The sequence below is a fragment of the Ciona intestinalis genome, unplaced genomic scaffold (assembly GCF_000224145.3).
Source record: "Ciona intestinalis unplaced genomic scaffold, KH HT000098.2, whole genome shotgun sequence".
Lineage (NCBI taxonomy): Eukaryota > Metazoa > Chordata > Ascidiacea > Phlebobranchia > Cionidae > Ciona > Ciona intestinalis.
The window spans coordinates 421,917-440,848 of record NW_004190420.2 but is presented as its reverse complement, the minus strand read 5'-3'; the positions used below and the strand labels follow the sequence as shown (position 1 = coordinate 440,848).

Sequence of the window (18,932 nt, the reverse complement as noted above, 5' to 3'; positions counted from 1 at the left end):
AAATATGTCTTTCATATTCCACATGTGGTTTCTTTAACTACTAAAAGTTCAACAGCCTGTTAACTTTTACCTCCTAAATAGCAGCAAATAATCGTAGTGCGTTGCACGAACTAAAGGTCGTTTTGAATACCTTGCAATTCTTTATACAATTATAAGCTTGTTCAACGTCATCTGAGGATAAGATCATATTTGCTCCGGGGACAATCACAAGACAGTTGCTTCCATCATCAGCAACTGTAATGGGCGCTACCCCAGTTGTCTCATTCTTTGTTTTTATAACATGATCTGACAAAAAAATTTTGTGATGCTGGTATCAGATTGTAAAGTAATAAAATACACCCTTTTTAGGTATTGGAATACTTTAACAGTTTTTATTCACCACTAGCTCAGGTGAGAAAGTTTAAATATGAATAAAGGGTTTAATTAAATATAGGCTTTATTAAGCCGTGGTCCATATTTAACACACAGGGTGTTGATAACGACTTCTAATTAATTAAACCCTTTAATCATATTTAAGCAATTTATTTGGATGTCCTGCACTCTCTATTATAGCGACTGATAAATTTAATATGTAACATTATTAGTATTAATATACACACCTGTGTTTACTTTCAAAGTTTTAAAATTCTCAATATATTGCTCCCCATGGCTGTCCTCACCGACACGTGAAACCATGGAAGTTTTTGCACCAAGTTTTGTAGCAGCCACACATTGGTTTGCACCTTTTCCACCAAATCCAGTGACATACCTTAATCAAGAGGGGAATTGAATTAATCAAGTTTTGATTTTTGACAATGGAATGTGTTTTCTGTTTATCATGCTGTATTTGCAAAGTTAATTGATAGTGTTAATTGTTACCTTGATTACCTATGTCCGTGAATGGATTCACCTTTTAAAGGTAAACGGGGAGTGTATGTCACGAGATCCATATTACATGAACCAACTACCACAATGTCTGAATTATCTAGGAAAAAAGGTCGATAATTGTAACATGCCAGTATGCCACTATAAACAAATGCTACATTTATATCACTTACCCATTGCGAGTTCTTAAAAGTCAGCGTTTTCTCAGATATACGAATTATTTAAGGGCCGAAATAAGAACTAAAAGAATTGCATTGTGGGCCAGGTATATTTGACGAAAACTCTTTACTGTTCTTTAGCTTATATGCATGAAATATGCTTTTAAGTTAGATAAAAAAAACTAAAAACAATCTAAGAATATTTTCAAAAAACAGTATTTTAATTGTTCTGATTTTAATCGGGAAATTGGTAAACGAATTGTTTTTTTTATAAAATTTTATTGTCTAGATTTTAGGGGAATACCCAACAGAGAAAAATTGAACGTGGAGCGCTGCACTAATGCTTTTTAGATTTTTAACTGTCTATATCGCGTAACAGACCGCGTGTTTTCTCTAAAATGCTTAATCATAAACAGATTACTATCATTGGTGGAATTGCCGTCGCTTGCGTGGCTGCAGGGACAACGATATTGTGTTATTCCTACAAGAAAAACCAAACGAGAAAAAGTGTCATTAATCTAAGTGATTTATGGCCTTACAATATATCAAGCAAAGATCAAGATGGTACAACATTTTTATTATCTTGCCCAGAAGACCTTGAAACAGTTTTAGATCGTTTTGTGCAGGAATTACAATATGTAAGTTTCAAATAACACTTTCATCGCAAAAGATAATATAAACAAATACTTTGTGTTTTAGGCCAAAGTGATTGGTTTTGATTGTGAATGGACATCTAAATCAGGAAAACCTCAACCAGTTGCATTGCTTCAACTTGCTACTGTATCTGGTGTTTGCTTATTAATAAGATTGTCTCACTACCGCGGTCCATTACCTGTTCGTCTGCAAAGCATTCTAAGTGATGCAAGTTATATTAAGGTTGTAAAAATATCACATTTGATAATATTTAAACACACATACACCGAGTAACTGAACTTAACTATTTTTAACCCAACCAATATATATAACATTATTGTTAAGATCAGGATGAGATGGTCACTGATTTCATTCTTTTTGTCATTCCATTTGGTAGCAACTAAAGAATATTTTAACAAATATTTAACTATGTCCTCAAGACTTTTAAAATAAGTATTTAACTGTTGAAAATAAATACATAAAATACGATTTTAAATATCAATCTTAACTTGCTGTATTATATGTAGGTTGGGGTTGGTCCAATGGAAGATGCAAATAAGTTGTTGCATGATTATGGAATAGTTGTGTCTGGTTGTGTTGATTTACGAAGCTTGGCTGTGAGGACCAAAGAAACTAAGTAAAAATGAATGTTTTATAAGATTGTCAAAAGATGTAATTTTAAAAATGTTAATTTTTGTTTTTAAGAAACTCTCTGGGATTGAAAGGTCTTGCGCAATCATATTTAGGGGTGACCATGAACAAGCAAAAACATATTCAGTGTAGCGCATGGGATGCTCCAAGTTTATCACAAGAACAGGTCATACAATGGTGGATTTGGTGTTATGCACACTTTATTATATTTTTTGTGTGACTGTTAGAACTGTAACACATAAAGTAGTAAATATATAATATGTTGTATATGTGAAAGTAATCCAGCTTACATTCAACCACTATTTTATTTCGTAATTTAGATTGATTATGCTGCGAATGATGCTCTTATTGCTGCAAAGGTGTTTTCTGTCATAGCACGTTCTAAACTTGAAAGCAACGTTCACGTGGCATCTGCATTAAATAATGCCGTGAACAACACATTGTGGTCAATTGTTTCCAGTTATTGCCAAGGATTAGTGGATTGCAAGTTCAAACAGAGGAACCAATCTCATAAACAGAATAATTCACAAAATGTTGGCAACAATTTTAACTTTAAACCGTTTAAGTTGTACTCAACAAGGTAGGGTTGATTGTAAATACAATTTATCCTTTTTTAGATTTTAACAATCTTTTTTTAGAAAACAACCACTTTATGATAACTGCAAGCTACAAGCTCCTGATGGACAACTTTTAGCAACATGTGATAGAAAAAAAGCAAATTGGTACATTGAAAAAGAATTAGCAGGTCAGACATTTTTAGCATTTGAGCAATGACACACCAAACTTATTTTTATTAATAACGTGTTTTAGAAGCCATCATTTTGTTGCCATTGTTTGCTCTTCGTTACTTTAATTTTTTATTTAAATAAATGCTATCAAGTTAAAATCAAAATTTATTTTTTTGTTTCCTTTTGTTGTCATATTGATTAAATGTTTATGATATATTTTAGATATAGTCACAGAAACACCATTTACAATTCGGCTACGTTTTGAACCCGCTGGTCGACCAGCATCAGATAGAGATTACTATCTTTATGACAAGCAGAATGTTTGTGTAGTTTGTGGATCTAATGGTGCAATTGTGAGGAAGAATGTTGTACCTCATGAATACAGAAGGTAAAAACTTTTAATTTATACAAATTCATTGTTTTTTTTGCCGATTGGATTTCCAAAGAAAAACCGCGTAAAGATGTTAACTTTATCTATAAGTTCATAACTATTTAACGTTTTTGCAAGACAAATGCTAAAAATTAACAAACCAAAAAAAGTTAATATAAACAAAAAATTATTGTTTCAGACACTTTCCTTTGTTATTAAAAGACCACGTGTCGCATGATATTGTACCACTGTGTGTAGCTTGTCATCAGAGAGCTGGATATTACGATAACATTCTTCGAAACCAAATTGCTGATGAATATAAAGCTCCTTTAGGCTCAGCACAAGCAGTTCAAATGTTGGAAGATCCCGAACGAAGATCTGTGAGATCTGCAGGTTCATTCTGAAGATCTGTTGTTCATACAAGCACATACTTATCAACTTAAAAGCAGGGTTTTTCAAAAATATTTTTTGCTTTGTAGTATAATTCACGTTTGTTTGGTGAAATTTAAATCAACACAAAATTGGGGTCCAAAAAACAATAGTTAATATGATGATTTTTCCTTGCCTATACAGGCAAAGCACTGGATAATGCAAGAGATAGAATTCCAGAACCACGGAAAGGTGGGTTAGAAAAGGTCCTTATGGACTACTATCAAGTCACCAGCTTATCCGAGGAACTTATCAAAGAAGCATCAATACTTGAAACAAGGTCTTTTCACCAATTTGTATGTATCATAGTATCATTATATATCTATGATGTTATTTTAAAGGTATCATAACGAAGCATATATTCCACATGGATTTAAGGTGATTGATACGATTCAAAGTGAAAACAGCTTGCATGTAAGTCTGGACATGCGTTACATTTACATACTTTATGTTGAAAATGAAAGGAAGGCGGAAATAGCTATTGTAACAACTTCTAAAATGAATTTTGCTTGTAATGTTTATTAAATTGCAGAAATCTAAGGTTTACTTGGCATCTATGATCTCTTATGCTTTAGTTTATACTTTTGTTCCAAGTTTGCCAAATCTTGTAATTGCCTTTCAGGGCTTGATTGATTTTGAGAAAAGATGGAGAGAACACTTCCTTGCGACGATGAATCCACAACATCTTCCTCATCTTTGGTCTGTGGAGCATAACCATGATCGGGTCATTGATGCGTCAGATGTGGCCCCAGAAAAACAGCAATAATTTTTATTTTATTTTTACGAATCAAAATAAATACATGTGTATTGTACTGTGTTTCTTGATGTTTTTATTCATTTGGTGATAATGGTGTTTGGTGAATTTGAATTCTCATTAAAAAACCTGGTGCTTATGATTATACCATTATCATTTTTTTGCATTTGTGTTTTTTTTCACCTAACCAGAAGATCATTTTCCAGGTACTATTTGGCTGATATATTTATTTTGTAGTTAAGTCTTGTTAGTTGAATGCGATCTGTTTTACAATTGATTCGGAATATGTTTTCCAACCCAAAGAAGCTCGTTGTGGTGCTGGGAGCAACTGGAGCCGGGAAGTCTAAGTTAGCGTTAGAGATTGCCACCCGTTGCAATGGTGAAATAATTAGTGTTGATTCAATGCAAGTAAGGACAATATAACACAACTCTTTATTTTATCTGTTTGGTTACATGAAAAATACCTTTACTCTACTAACTTTTTTCATTGTAACAAAAATTCAGGTTTACAAAGGTCTTGACATCGTCACTAACAAAGTCACCAAAGCAGAGCAAGAGATGTGTCCGCATCACATGATTGGATTCCTTGAGCCAAAAGATCAGTTTACGATTGTTGATTTTCAGGAGCAAACACTTAAAATTGTAAATTTCTTTTAAAGTTATGGTAAAGTTGAGAATAAAGTTTGCGTTTTTCACAGATATCTGAAATACAAGGAAGAAATAAGACTCCAATTTTAGTTGGTGGAACCAATTACTATGTGCAGTCCATATTGTGGGACTTCCTGTTGAAAACTGAAACCAATTCTGAATTTTCTGATAAGAATGAAAAAGAGAGACAAGTAAAACTAATGTTCCCAGCATATATTGTGTTAGTGTAGTTCCATTATTTATATAGTAATGAGATTTTTTTCAGAAAATGTATGATTTGCCTAACTCCGAACTTTACCAAATGTTGGTGGATGTGGATCCAAAATCCGCGGAAGTTATTCATCCGAAAAATAAACGAAAAGTTATTCGAGCAATTGAGGTATTTAAACTGCAGTTGTGTCATGCATATTAATAAAACGAAGAGTGTGTTCAATTTAATTTTTTTAACACCCACTCAGATTTGGTTATTGAAAATTTCAGTTGCAAAGTTAAACTTAAATTTGCAACAGGTTTACAACCAAACAGGGAAACCACAGAGCAGGTTACTGGAAGAACAGACACAGCAATATGGTGGTAGTCTCGGTGGTGTACTTCGTTTTCCCAATGCTTGTGTGTTGTGGGTGCAATGTGATGCAGAGGGTAAGATGAATATTTTGCCTGCTGGTAAAATATTTTAGGCATCACATTTTTGACCACCTTTGATTGATTGCTCCAATCCAGTCATCACCATTGTAAGCACACATAGCCTACACATCATAAACTAAGCCTTGCACAGGGTTTATGATGGCACCATATATGGTGCGCCATTTAAACCCGAAGTTGTATACTAATTATGATAATTACTATGAATAGATATTTTGTTAAGTAGAACCAGCCATGTAAGCATTGCAAGTTCATTAAAAAACAAATTTGATTGACAGTTCTTGAAGAAAGAGTTCGCAAACGTGTTGACAAGATGGTTCAACGTGGTTTGCTAAAAGAACTGAAGGATTTTCATGAAGAATTCAACAAAGAAAGGTGATAACGTTTACATCCATACTGATAACTTTCTCTAATCCAAGTTTTTGTTTCAATATTTTAGATTCGTAAAAGGTATGGCCCCTGATTATGAGCACGGGATATTTCAAAGCATTGGATTCAAAGGTAAAATTAAACTAATGATAAACTCAACTGTTTAATTGAAGTTTTTAACAGAATTCCATAACTATCTTACTGCTGATGAATCTGTTAATGAAGCAATGAAAGACAAAATGTTAAAAGAGGCGACTGAACAAATGAAACTTGCTACGTGGAAATATGCAAAATACCAAATCAAGTTTATTTCAAGACGCATAGTAAATAGTAAGTCAGGTTTACTTACATATAGCTTGTGAAATCTTTCGACAATGCAGGTATAGGCATTCTAGTCATCTAGGTTGAGTGTTGATCTTTTAACACTGGGTTTTTACTTCTCATAGATGGTACTATTAAACAATAAAAATATATAAATGTTATTTTTTTATACTGAAAATACCTGTTTCCGGTTTTATTTATTTAAAAGTAGAACCCAAACATATAACCATATTCAGGATCTAACACAATACCTGTGTATCCCCTTGATGCCACTAAACCAGAACTATGGGAAGAAAAAGTTTTAAATCCGGCTTTAAAAGTACTGACAACATGCAATGTACATGATTTCGGAAACATCATACCTGAACAGGTGGGTTGTGTAAAAGATCCAATTTCCCCAATTATTCAGTTTTCTATCTGCAGACACTGACAGTTGCACAACTGTTGAATTCAAATAAGCTTGACACAGAAGGAAAAATTCTTCAAACCTGTAACCATTGTGATGGAATAATGGTGGCAAAACACAATTTGGAAAGTAAGTCAATATATTTACCTTGTGGAAATAATAAACCAAATTACAGACATACTTTATTGATTCCATTTCAGGTCACCTTCAGTCTAAACGCCATAAGCACAACTATGGTAAATGGAAAAAGAGTTTGTCTGAAACAAGCAATATATTGGAAGAAAGGCAACAACAACTATCCTCTGTGGATTCAACAGAAACTGAAGAAAATTTCTTAACCAAAGCATCCACTACTTGACCAAAATGTTTAATTTTGCTTGTCTCATCATCATACTTGTTTTCCACTAAATCATGTTTTATTTAGTGATGCGTAAAATGAAACTTTTACTGGTTATCGATTGCAAAACACATCAAACAAAAACAAATGCTGGATCCTGGGCACTGTTGGCAAAGATTATGAAAACAACGATTTTGTTCGAACATTTTGAACTGAAACTTTGTATGAGCACCTTACACACAAAAAACTAAAAGCATTTTTGTTTAAACACTTCCCCACCCTGAGTCTACTAACTTCTTCTTAGAACGTCTTTGTACAAGGAAAAGTAAAATGTTTGTTTTGTTATTGTTGCTATCAAGTGGTGCCGCACACAGATGCACTTTATAAGTGTCAATGATAATGAATAGGCTCCACAACATGCAAGCTTCCTGTATCTTTTTTATCAACATTTTGTTTTCCATTTAACTCTGTTGCAGTAATGGGGATACTGAATATGCAGAACGTAAAGCAAAAATTCTTAGTTTGTAGCAGATGTGATAGGCAAGGTAAACTAAAAGGAATGTTTGAGCCAACATGATCACTCCTCACATTCTGCCCATGCTTCCTCTGCAAGAGCAAAGTATTTGTTCGCCAACCTTCCTTTCATAGCAGCAGTGGCAGCTTCAGCAGCTTCATTGTAAAGTTCGCCTGTTGGTATAAGTTGTAGAATACCTCAGTTTAAAAATAAATCCTCCAAAAAAACTAGTGTTACATATTTACAAATGTTTGGTGAAATAACCCGAAATCATTGTAGGATTAACGCTACAGTATTAGTCAACACAAATATTACACAGTTTTAAGTATATAATACTATGCCTAATTTTATATCGGCTTAATAATTACCCAGCACTCCTGGTTTGTAACCAAACACACCAATATTAATACAAACATCGACACTTAACCTACCAGATCGGTTAGGGTCCTGAATAATTCCATATCCACCCTTGAGATAAATCTCGGCCTGATAGGCAAGAACCTCATGCTCTTGCACAACTCTCGACGTGACAGAATCGTAACCCCCTTCTGCATCCGTATCGTGTCCATTCAACAACTTGGTGAATAATTCCAGCGCTCTTAGGTAGTTGCGAGATCTAAAAAAATTAAAAACAAATAAATACCATATAATATGGACGAAAATAAATATTTTTAACTCTGGTCTTTTATGTCAAATAACAAAACTCCTTAATGTAAAGCAATTTTTAACACCTAGGTTGCTACACAAAAGTGGGTTACAATTATTTATCCTAAAATCTTGCTTTAAACTCATGCATACTTGTGTTGTCTGTAAAACAGGTTGGAAAGCATTGGTGCATTTTAAACTGAAAATGCATTTTCTGTATTTAAAATAATGCTTGTATTGAAAAGAGAATATTACTGCTGCTATTAATTAAAGAACCATCGGAAATAGTTGAAAATGGTTAAACATACTTAGAAGGTGGCAGACCAATTCCTGTGTAAAAAGCTTTAGCAGTTATAAGCATTGAATTCCGATCACCAGCTTCTGCAGCTGATTGCACCAAATCAAAACCTTTCTCTGTGTTCTCCTCATTTTGCTGTGGTAGAAACATTTGTTTTAAACACCCATTTAAACTTCTGTAGCATACCTTACAGTAAACATGTAGTTAGAATATGCGAAACAGAATTCTACACAATAATTTAAAGATAATGGGTTGGGTTCAAACATAACACAAAGATATAAATATAACCCAAATTATTTCTCTTTATGGTTGTTATATATTAGCAGTATTAGAAACATCCCAATAGTTAATCAAAACATTTTACAGCTTAAAACAATACTAATTATTCATAAACAGTGTACAAGCAAGTATTTCAAGCTGTCATTGTTTGTATTTTATTCTTTAACATCACTGGTGCTACAATCAGATATAGTGTATCACTATCAATGAATTTTTCCTAAAACTTGTTGAATAACAACGCACCTCAAGTGTGACTTGCGACAGAATATCATGCGGCATCCCAAGATATATTTGAGCAAGGGTAAGTATGCCTTCCAATGATCCACATTCAGCTGATGTTTCGAGGTGAAAGAGAGCAGAATCTTCATCAAAGGGGAATCTTCCAATGTCATAATACACAGCCATTGCATAATGAATCTGTAGTTTGAGTAAATTAGTAAAAACAGTAAAATAGAGCTTATATTTCCGTATAAACAAGTAGCAGTCTAGTGAAAATCTATTTTCTTATTAGCAACTTATTTGTGGCTTGTTATTAAATTATCTTAGTTGTATAAAAAAAATTCCAACTTGAAACAAATTTTAAATTTTGAACTAACAACTAATAAACATTAACACAAAATGTTTCTACCTTTCCTAGAATAGATTTTCCAATTTGCACTTTTGGCGAGAGTTGTAACATTTTGGCGACTTCAGCAACTGCGCATGACGCGCGTCGCATTAAATTTACTCGATTGCTCGCCAAGCACAGATGAGGATCGGGCGATCCCACGATCATGTCATCTGGATGTGGGGAGGTTGAACCGTTCGTCAACATCTCCTTGTATTCCTGGGATGCAAGAAGATCAATAGATAATGATATTTTTAAAAATTACTTTAGAATACTGAATTTGAACTTGAACAATTTGGTAACACCCCACACTGTACTAAACATTACATAACATAAATTAAACAATATAGCACAAACACATTTAAAACTAAAGAATTTTGTGAACAAAAGAGTAAAAAATCCAACTGAAATAAAGAATATTGAAACCCCAACAAGTGTGATTGGCTTACCAATACTGCAACTAATGGGACATGGTGTGGGTATTGTTCAATTGAATGTTGGGGGGAAATACTCTCCTGTTTACAACTAACTGTCAGTTTATAGTATTTTAGTTTTAGTAGGCAAAAAATTTTGTTATAATATTCGTTCAGTAGTTTTCCCCCTTAGTATATTTTTGGTGACTGTCATTTTGCTAGTAATTTCTTCTCTTTACTGTTTTTTTTTAATTTTATCTTTACTATAAAATTAAAAAACTGTGATGTTTAGTTCAATGGTGTAGATTTACAAGGTGCAGAGTGTGCAATTTTTTTATTCTGAGAATTTTGTTGCAGAAACTGATTTTCCATTTGTTAAAGCAATTTTTTCTTAAAAGATACTACTTTAAGTTGACACATTTTATTGTCGCAAACCCTGAAATTTTATAAAACTCAGCAACAATGATTGTATAAACTACACAATACAACGTTTATACCATGCTCGTAATACAATCATGAAACTAATAAACTAACCAAGTGATCGGATAACTCGCTGATGGTTCTCGCTCTTCTCACTGATCCGTATCCACTGGACGTGGAATCAAAATCATCTTCCGAGCTTAGTTTGCGAGAGATGAGGCGCTTAGAGACACTGCTGCTGTTGGAGATGGTTCCTTCACTTTCATCTTCTTCTTGTAGCATGTATAACTCATCATTACCTAAAATCAAATAACAGCAGTTAGGATATGTTTGTATATACTGATGTGTATTGTGTTTAATACTTAATGCTTAATGATTTCAATTTACGAATATTATCTATAAAAGAATTTATATAAGGAATAATAATGTATGTCTGCTGTAGGAATAATAATGTATGTCTGCAAATGTGATTAAATAATAAGTATGCCCAAATATCATGTTTGCTTATCTTGAGGTAATATAAATCTGATTTACTGCCTGGTGCAGAAAATAAGGAAAACTATTTATGTTTCTGCCAGACATACTATGTTTTATACAACTACAACTATTGCACATTATCACAACCAATAGAGTCAAACTTCATATGCGAAAAAAAAAATTGCCAAAAACTTCACTAGACGAAATTGTATATTTCACCTTCACTGGACCTAGGTGGTAAGTAACTTGAAGATTCCTCCAATATCTTGAAGAGATCGTTAGAATTTTTAATCAAAGGTGAAAGCGGTTCTTCATAACCAGTGGGTAGTGTACCACGTCGCTGTGATATAATATTACTTTTATTGTATGTGATTATCTTAAGTTGTGAGGGTAGAACTGTGTTATATTTTTGGTTTAGGCACCATAGGTAGATACTAGGTTTTTAACTTGCTGTACAAGTAGCTAGTAAAACTATGATAAATATAGAAAACAATTTTAATTAACAAATAGCTTTACTTACTTAACAAATAGCTTACAATGATAGTAAATTTTAAATATTTATTATTACTAACAATTTTACAGCCTAAAGTGCGTCATTCATAGGAAAATTTGCGTCATTTATAGGAAAAAAAGAGGGTCCCCAAAAAATTATATCGCGATAACTTGAAAGCAAATATTCATATATAAACAGAAAACCTGTCCTATAACTTTTAAAGTTGCCTCCCATGCAAGGCTTAATAAGTGACATTCATGTAACTTACAGCAAACACAGATGCCCTTCTGCAGTTGGACTTCTCGTGGAAGGTTAAGTCAAATGGGGACAAATTAAGACTTTGACAGATCTTGTTGCAAGTATGTGAGAAGAAAAAGAGAGCCATTCCTCGTGTTCCTAAGTTGCCGTCGCCGTATTCTGTTCCTCTGGTTGAATTAATAAACAAATGAGAGAATTTGTTTATTAGAAGTCATAAATAAATGTTTCCAGTGAATAGACATGTAGAAGCCCTAGGGCAAGCCAGACTTAACAATTCTATTTAAGGTGAAAATACATTTAGTTGGATGAAAAAATGAATCACTACAAGACATACAAAACACATTATTCGCAGAAAATGAAAAACATTGAGTGTATATTTGACAAATATAATTTACTTGTAAATATACAAAACAGAATTTTCACAGAAAAAAATTACTATTTCACATTGTTTTAATTTTAGTTTTCTTGTAGGTATGTATTTGAGGAAAGTCAAATACCAATTATCAAATAAATCATAACTATGCATACAAAACAGAATTTTTACAGAAAAATAAACACATTGACCATAATTACATTGTTTTAATTAGAATTTACTTGTAAGTATGTATTTGAGGGTCGGTCCAGAGATCACCCACCCCTTGGATATCCACCACAATAAGTCTGTGTTGAGAGCACTCGAAAGTGAAGTGACTGAACGCCTATTACAACAAAAAGCATTGTATCAATGAACCTGTTAAACTGGTTTGCTGCAGTTCTATGAAGAACAGCCACTACCAGCATGTTATTTCATCAAATATTATTGTTACAATACCATTGACTTTAAAATATCACATGTCATATACATTACAGGAAACTAACAATCCATAAATAGCAAGTGGACACCAGTTTTTGTTTTATTGCTAAACACTTAAATTAAAAAGTTCATTTCATGGAAATGCTTTTTTATAAAAGTATCAATAAACTATTACATCACTGGTTCGGTAAGTGAAATATATTTGGTTTATATATTGACACTGACTTTAAAAAGAAATTGGAAATTAGTGTGCTGTATGGCGAAACTAGTTTTAAAAACTGGACCGACATGTTATTCCAGTCAGGCCAATGATGTAGATTTCCCAGTACAGCCGGACCATTATCAGCAGAATTATCAGAAAATGACTAATTCTAACTAGTAATCATAATATAGATTTAACCTGAGGTGTTGTCCGTGCATCCTCATCATGAACGAAGCCTGAGTTGGAATTATACTTCACGTAATCTCCTTCAATATAATTCTCAAGGTGGAAATATGGTTGACCTGGTCGGTCCAACATCTCGATCACGCTCATTTGCATAATGTCAACCTAAAATGAAAATGGGTTAAAAAAATGTAGGCCCTTACAATTTCAAAGCAAATTGTTTAACATTGTGCATTTGTTTTCCAAATGCAGTTTAATTTTAGTAAAAAGCAGTATTAAATAGGCAGTATGTTAATCAACACATCAAGAAATTACAATCAGACAAAGATCTAAATTTTTTATGTAACATAGTAACATTTATAAATGCAGATATAAGGTAAACTCAGCTCTATCCCAACACTTGATTAAAAGAACAAACCACCTTCTTAGGAGGATGGTGCTTGTTGTATTCTTCACCCCATAGTTTGGCGTCCATTTGCAACCGTACATCATCAAATAATGTTTTCTTATCCGGAACATCCATGTACCTTTTCACCACACAGTATGTGGCTGTTGCCCAATCAGTAGCATTTCCAAAGTTGGACAGCTTCTTACTGTAGATGATGGAGGTAGAATGAATTGGTATTGATGGAATATTAAATGATAGGAAATGACAAACTTACGCTTTGAAGCATTCTCTCATAGCACCGTTGCTGAATGGCTGTAAAGCATAACACATTTGTAAAGGAAGAGACATAATTTTGTGCCTAAGATTCCGCGATGCCAAATAAATTTTTTAAACCAAACTGAGTAGAACTAGGTGTTACAATTTTAAGATATTAATAACTGCAATCAAAAAAATGTTGCTTTCTTTAATAGTTTAACTGGATAAAAAATAATTAAAATATACACACAAGTGATCAAGTAGTTTAAATCGAAAATATTTACTTCTGTTTCAACTTTTAGTTGAATTTCATCTTCTGTCCAAGTTCCCTTCCTTGGACTGTATCGAAATCTCTTTGCACGTTCTGTTGGAAGTGAATTGATGTTTTTCCAGCCATCTCTCTTCGTGGCTGTTATGTGAGAAGCAGAAAGCTTCCACATTCTTTTTTGTCGTTGGTTTTGGTTGGTGATCTTACGAACCTGTGTGTTATATAGCAATATATTAAACAACTATAAGCAGGATAAAGCTTAAATAAAAGATACAACTTTTTACAGAATGATTATAAAACAGTTATTGGTTTAAATTTAATAAACAAAACAATAAATAAATTACTTTTCATAGGCTATATATCGTGTAAACAATGGCATCATTTGGCAGATGTGATCACAAAAAAAATAAAAATAAAGTTTTTACCAACTGCCAACAACCCAACAATAAAAGTAAAACTGTAAAGTAAAGGAATGGAATGGTGTTAAAACCAGATATTAAGAAATGAAACCTAAAAGTTAAAAAAAATAATAATTAAAACAAAATGATATTTTAAAACAAGTGACACTAATGAAACCAAGACCATTACAATGTTATGAATATAATTTTGTTAATCTGCAGAAATATTATTGATTACCCTTTTGCGTTGGGGCCATGAAGGGGAAGGAGGCAATAAGTGAGGACGTATGAGGAAGTTCTAAAGATAAGAGAAGAGTAAGAAGAAATAAAGAGGGTTTGTTTTAGCATCAGGCGATCAGTAGATCTAAGCATGTATGGGAAATGTGAGTGATACAAAGGTGTGAAATTAGAAATGGAGTGAAATGGCATGCCATATATTTTTTTTTATTTTTTGACTTGATGAAGTTGATGTACAGGCTAAAATAAACATTTAAAATGTTGTGTAAATATTTCAAAGCAAGTGGCAATGTATGTTGGTGTTGGAAGTAAAACAAGTTTGATGTGCCAAATAGTATAAAAAAGGCAGAAATAGATTGGAAAATAAATGACATATTGGCACACCATATGCTGTTAACTATGTCTACTCTAAGTAATTTATGGAAATCAACAATAAACAAATAATTTCACAATCAGCATGTCAATAACAGCTAGGAAAATAATTGCTCAGCAAAACTATAAGCCCCCAGTGTAAAGTGAAGCAGCATGCAAATCAAATCAATGTATAAGCTTAAGCATGAACAAGTGATTGCTTAGCAAAAAAACAACAGCATTTGAATTTTGTTATAAAGCATGTGAGCATGAAAAACACCTCGTTCCAATCTTTTGTAAGATCCTTTTCCTGTGACTTTAGTATCTACAGTAGTAACATTGTTTGTTTATATTTGCATAAGCTCAAAGCCTGCAACAGAAGGTTAATGACACTTAAACTGTCTGACGCCTTACACCATGCTAGTTCACACAATGTGGTTTTAAAGCTGGGTAAAATGCAATGTACATAAAATATGTTAACTGTTTATCAGTCATGCAAGTTTAGGTAAAGTAAGTATACACCAACTGGCAACTACTATACGTCACCCACCATATTTACATACAAAATGCTAAGCAGTTTATCATTAACAAGGATATGAGTGAAGTCTCTAGGCCATAGACTCAAGCTGTAACAAGGAATAAGACTCTGCAGTATATGTTTGCACACTGCATCAGTTGGAACAATAAATGTATAAGTTGCGATATATAAAAAGGTACGAATTGCTGAACATAAACCATTCTCAGTCTGCATTCCTTTCATTATCAAAATGCACATAAAAATCCTCTTAAAAAATGCAGTTAATGCTTAATATTTGATAGGTTGTTTTACAATGTGCTTTATTAGTATGAAATGAATCAATCCTTCTAGGCCAAATTGCTGCTCTACCTGATTCGTCATTGACCTGAACACAATGTGACGCAGATTATCTTCAATTACTTCAGTCTCTGCGTTCGCTTCTTCGCTAGAATTGCTATCAGAGTTGCTGTTAGGATTTTAAAATTAATAGTTTATTTAATGTAACAAAAGTGTAAACCACTATTTGAAATAGTATATATATATACTTCATATTTTTTGCACTAATAGTGACTGTTTTGTAAGCTAAGGCAAAGCTATTTACATATTTTTTTTTAAATAACTGTGGCTGTTTTAACGACAGTTCAATTTCTAGATCTATAAAATATTACAGCCAAGAGATATGGTTGAACACTACACTTCCGAAACAAGTAAAAAGAGGCACTTCAATTTATTGATTGGCATAAGTTGGGGTGGCAAAGAGAAAATTGCTGAAGTAAGTATTTTTATTCTTCACAACAAAGTGAAGTGTTGGTTACATTATCTACAAACCAGTGTATTGCTGATGATACAGACAGTGAGGGAAGTTGTGCTTACATAAGGTATTGTCTGTGTGGCTATTATGTGGTTAAATGATTAACAAAGTGGCCAGGTGAAGGTAAACAATGAATGTTAACTATAAGGTGCAAATATTGACACCTAGCCCATGGACAGTGCAATATTTCCAGAAAACTCCTTGCTATGCACAGTTACTTTACTTGATATAAATAATTAATTAGATCTAACTGTTTTGTTATGCTTCTTATTTTAACTTGTTTTTTTCTGGGTATAAAGTTAAATTAGTAGTTGTTTGCTAAAATACCCAACTTTATTTTGTGCGATAAACTTTTTATCATATGCACATACACAAACACCAACACCAACAAGAATAGCTTAATTTTTCGGTAACAAATTAACAACCATTATAAAACACTAGGTACAGATTAGAGATTACACTAAAAATTATGCTCAATTACTCACGCTTGTTCATCTGGAGATTTAGAGTCAGTTGAACTATCCCCCGAGGAAAGATCACCAAATAGTGAAAAATCTCCATCCCCCATGTCAAAGTCAGAATCATCAGAATCCGACTCAGATGTGGTGGAATACATGGCATTTCGCACTTCAGCAGACATTTTCACGGTGTTTAAACACTTTTAATCTATAACTCCTAATCTGTAATGTTCATAATTGTTTACACTTTTGAATAAATGTAATTATGCAGGATAGGCAGATAAAACAGTACACATTACATACCATAATAATCAAGCAGAAGCTGTACATCCTCACAGGAAAGTGTTCCTATGAAGGAATTGTTTCTGCTCCAACCTTTCTCTCATACAACAACTAAATATTACAACAAACCACGCGACACGTCACTTTCAAACATCCACACGGTCAGTTATTTTGTCTGCGTCTACGTGACCAGCTGATCGTATAAGTTTGTATTGTCCGTCGACGTCATACTGATGACGTATTTACGTAATCTGTTTATGCACTACTCGGCTTACTAAAGATATCTTTCAATCTCTTATAGGCTATTTTATACTTTTTACAGAAAATAGCCCTTTTAAAAACTTTATACAAATCTACCGTCCTAAATCTATAACGAGCTGCATTGCTTACTCGGAACCGTTTCCTAATCGGTAGCTCAGACGAATTTAGGACGAACGGTAGAGACGAATTTAGACATAAGGCCCTTCGGGAGATTCACCGCCTTCTTTGTTTAATGTGTTTGGAACATTGAAGGTTGCACATGACCGAGCTGTCGTCATAATATTTGAACAGGTAGGTTCGAATGATTTCAGCAAAGATACAAGTTGACTAGGCTTATACGGCAAAATATATGACTACAGCTTAGTGACACCGGATACTTCCTAAAATGAACTGGACTAACCTCAACGTTCGCAGACGAAGCGACTGAGTAATGGTTTCTTTCTTTATCCTTCTCACTTCGTGCCCTCGTTATCGGTTTGCTGTCAGGCCAAGCGAAGCGTTGCAGCAATTCGTGAGATGTAGAGAAATTACTTGCCACAGGCTGCAAGAAATGTAGCCCTGCTATTTCAACGAAAATTGTTGGACCATTCTGCTAACTGTAAAAATAAACCCTAAGGTGTTTGTGATTTTATTAACTGTTCATATACACAACTTACGTCTAAACCTAACCACCTAATTCAATTATTTAGAAAACACACTATTAACTTAACCGGTGACGAACGTCCCACATTATAAAATGATAGGGCAACAACAATAAATCCCAACATGGTTGCGTATGTTTAACTACAGTACACGCTTGAGCATGACAAAACCAAGTGACGTGGGAAGAACACATTTCTACCGTACACAGAAAACCGTTCCCAGTAGATCAGAAAACACCTTTAGAAAAAGGATCAGTGGAGCGTGTAATAAAACACGGCAATGGAAAAGTTCGCCAATCGGTAAACACTGATTGGAACACAAGCATGGCGCCCTCTATAACTTACAAAAGGTATGTTAAACTAAAGTTATATAGAGGGCGCCATGAACACAAGCCAAATTTACCACTGGATCCAGAAATCAAAGCAAATCGTGAAATAAAGTGTGTATTTCGAAGCGGCTTGCACGAGGTGAAAGACAGTAATTGATCGATATAACAACGTGTAATTCGTGCTGAACAGAAACGTTTGGATTGTAATGTAGTTTTAAAAAAACACTTCACCCACCTAAACTCGGGTATTAATAAGCATAATAAAATGTACTGGTCGTGGTATCTATTTATATTTTTCGTGATATCTATTTATATTTGTTGTATGTATAGCTTAGTGCTTAAAAATGATGGTGTTGCTTTTGAAATTTTATTTTTAATTGTTTGTTTGTCGTTCTTGTTAATTAGCGATCAAGCACTCCAGTACATAACAGTAAGACAGAGTTAAGCTTATGTACAAATGGAAATTGAAAAAATGATTGAAATTCATCTAGGTCAAAACTACAGCACAATAAAACATTACATTGAATGGGTCTGTTAAAAAACGCCTTTAAATTCTGTTACCGGGTAAGTGCGTGGGTGACTGCAGTAAACGTCAGCGAGGAACATTCAAACTACCTTCGCAGTTTGGCTGTGGACACCAACTGCATATAACAGGTACTATATGTGTAAGGCAACTGGGGTACAAGAACGAAAATAAATAGGCGACGATTGTGGCCGTGGAAAAAAAACGTGGTTTTGTTAAGCGAGAAATACATGTGCGAACGGTATATATATATCACAATGCATAGTGCTGCATGTCAGCGTAGGTGCTTGGAATTAGCGAAAAATATTTTACCACACCCAA

General features: G+C 33.5%; 4 protein-coding genes across 15 annotated transcripts in view; 2 read left to right on the top strand and 2 right to left on the bottom strand.

The window, feature by feature from the left end:
- The window catches only part of LOC100181433 (ribokinase-like), a 2,321-nt gene extending 1,147 nt beyond the window's left edge, over nucleotides 1–1,174 (bottom strand). The window contains exons 1-4 of one of the 2 annotated variants that reach the window (XM_002125781.4): nucleotides 1,038–1,174; nucleotides 868–964; nucleotides 600–748; nucleotides 131–285 (exon numbers count right to left, since the gene is read on the bottom strand). In XM_002125781.4, the coding sequence (XP_002125817.1) occupies nucleotides 131–285; nucleotides 600–748; nucleotides 868–964; nucleotides 1,038–1,041 (405 nt within the window). In that variant the 5' untranslated portion in view covers nucleotides 1,042–1,174. Of the gene's footprint in view, nucleotides 1–130; nucleotides 286–599; nucleotides 749–858; nucleotides 965–1,037 lie in introns of both variants that reach the window. The other variant, XM_018815652.2, reaches the window with a different exon arrangement.
- Nucleotides 1,175–1,314: 140 nt separating this feature from the next.
- LOC100183800 (exonuclease 3'-5' domain-containing protein 2-like) lies at nucleotides 1,315–4,792 on the top strand. 2 transcript variants are annotated; one of them, XM_026838555.1, is made up of 11 exons: nucleotides 1,315–1,660; nucleotides 1,722–1,898; nucleotides 2,183–2,292; nucleotides 2,361–2,472; nucleotides 2,627–2,886; nucleotides 2,945–3,051; nucleotides 3,257–3,422; nucleotides 3,604–3,797; nucleotides 3,978–4,113; nucleotides 4,175–4,247; nucleotides 4,456–4,792. In XM_026838555.1, the coding sequence occupies exons 1-11, from the start codon at nucleotides 1,421–1,423 to the stop codon at nucleotides 4,597–4,599; spliced, it is 1,719 nt and encodes a 572-aa protein (XP_026694356.1). In that variant the 5' UTR covers nucleotides 1,315–1,420; the 3' UTR covers nucleotides 4,600–4,792. The 2 variants fall into 2 exon arrangements, with proteins under 2 accessions (XP_026694356.1, XP_026694357.1); XM_026838556.1 differs by lacking the exon at nucleotides 4,175–4,247 and having other exon boundaries at nucleotides 4,456–4,565.
- A 2-nt stretch (nucleotides 4,793–4,794) lies between these two features.
- Nucleotides 4,795–7,730, top strand: LOC113474009 (tRNA dimethylallyltransferase-like). The gene is made up of 11 exons (XM_018815696.2): nucleotides 4,795–4,995; nucleotides 5,092–5,229; nucleotides 5,286–5,426; nucleotides 5,501–5,614; nucleotides 5,745–5,874; nucleotides 6,156–6,252; nucleotides 6,317–6,378; nucleotides 6,430–6,576; nucleotides 6,804–6,937; nucleotides 6,991–7,102; nucleotides 7,174–7,730. The coding sequence occupies exons 1-11, from the start codon at nucleotides 4,843–4,845 to the stop codon at nucleotides 7,329–7,331; spliced, it is 1,386 nt and encodes a 461-aa protein (XP_018671241.1). The 5' UTR covers nucleotides 4,795–4,842; the 3' UTR covers nucleotides 7,332–7,730.
- The window catches only part of LOC100186164 (eukaryotic elongation factor 2 kinase), a 17,340-nt gene continuing 5,787 nt past the window's right edge, over nucleotides 7,380–18,932 (bottom strand). For 4 of the 10 annotated variants that reach the window (XM_018815692.2, XM_018815693.2, XM_026838550.1 and 1 more), the window contains 14 exons: nucleotides 13,820–13,951; nucleotides 13,555–13,592; nucleotides 13,314–13,485; nucleotides 12,908–13,057; nucleotides 12,309–12,412; nucleotides 11,725–11,881; nucleotides 11,183–11,303; nucleotides 10,601–10,785; nucleotides 10,103–10,168; nucleotides 9,675–9,872; nucleotides 9,290–9,463; nucleotides 8,778–8,902; nucleotides 8,256–8,440; nucleotides 7,380–7,997 (listed from right to left, as the gene is read on the bottom strand). In XM_018815692.2, the coding sequence (XP_018671237.1) occupies nucleotides 7,888–7,997; nucleotides 8,256–8,440; nucleotides 8,778–8,902; nucleotides 9,290–9,463; nucleotides 9,675–9,872; nucleotides 10,103–10,168; nucleotides 10,601–10,785; nucleotides 11,183–11,303; nucleotides 11,725–11,881; nucleotides 12,309–12,412; nucleotides 12,908–13,057; nucleotides 13,314–13,485; nucleotides 13,555–13,592; nucleotides 13,820–13,951 (1,917 nt within the window). In that variant the 3' untranslated portion in view covers nucleotides 7,380–7,887. Of the gene's footprint in view, nucleotides 7,998–8,255; nucleotides 8,441–8,777; nucleotides 8,903–9,289; nucleotides 9,464–9,674; nucleotides 9,873–10,102; nucleotides 10,169–10,600; nucleotides 10,786–11,182; nucleotides 11,304–11,724; nucleotides 11,882–12,308; nucleotides 12,413–12,907; nucleotides 13,058–13,313; nucleotides 13,486–13,554; nucleotides 13,593–13,819; nucleotides 14,015–14,439; nucleotides 14,500–15,069; nucleotides 15,115–15,675; nucleotides 15,773–16,602; nucleotides 16,820–18,932 lie in introns of those variants that run through there. The other 6 variants (XM_026838548.1, XM_026838551.1, XM_009863146.3 and 3 more) reach the window with 6 other exon arrangements.

Coding starts and splice junctions, on each gene's coding strand:
- LOC100183800 (XM_026838555.1), top strand. CDS start 1,421: ATGCTTAATCATAAACAGATTACTATCATTGGTGGAATTGCCGTCGCT. Junction 1,661..1,721: donor TTGTGCAGGAATTACAATAT/GTAAGTTTCAAA, acceptor TTTGTGTTTTAG/GCCAAAGTGATTGGTTTTGA. Junction 3,052..3,256: donor CATTGAAAAAGAATTAGCAG/GTCAGACATTTT, acceptor GATATATTTTAG/ATATAGTCACAGAAACACCA.
- LOC113474009 (XM_018815696.2), top strand. CDS start 4,843: ATGCGATCTGTTTTACAATTGATTCGGAATATGTTTTCCAACCCAAAG. Junction 4,996..5,091: donor TTAGTGTTGATTCAATGCAA/GTAAGGACAATA, acceptor ACAAAAATTCAG/GTTTACAAAGGTCTTGACAT. Junction 7,103..7,173: donor GGCAAAACACAATTTGGAAA/GTAAGTCAATAT, acceptor ATTCCATTTCAG/GTCACCTTCAGTCTAAACGC.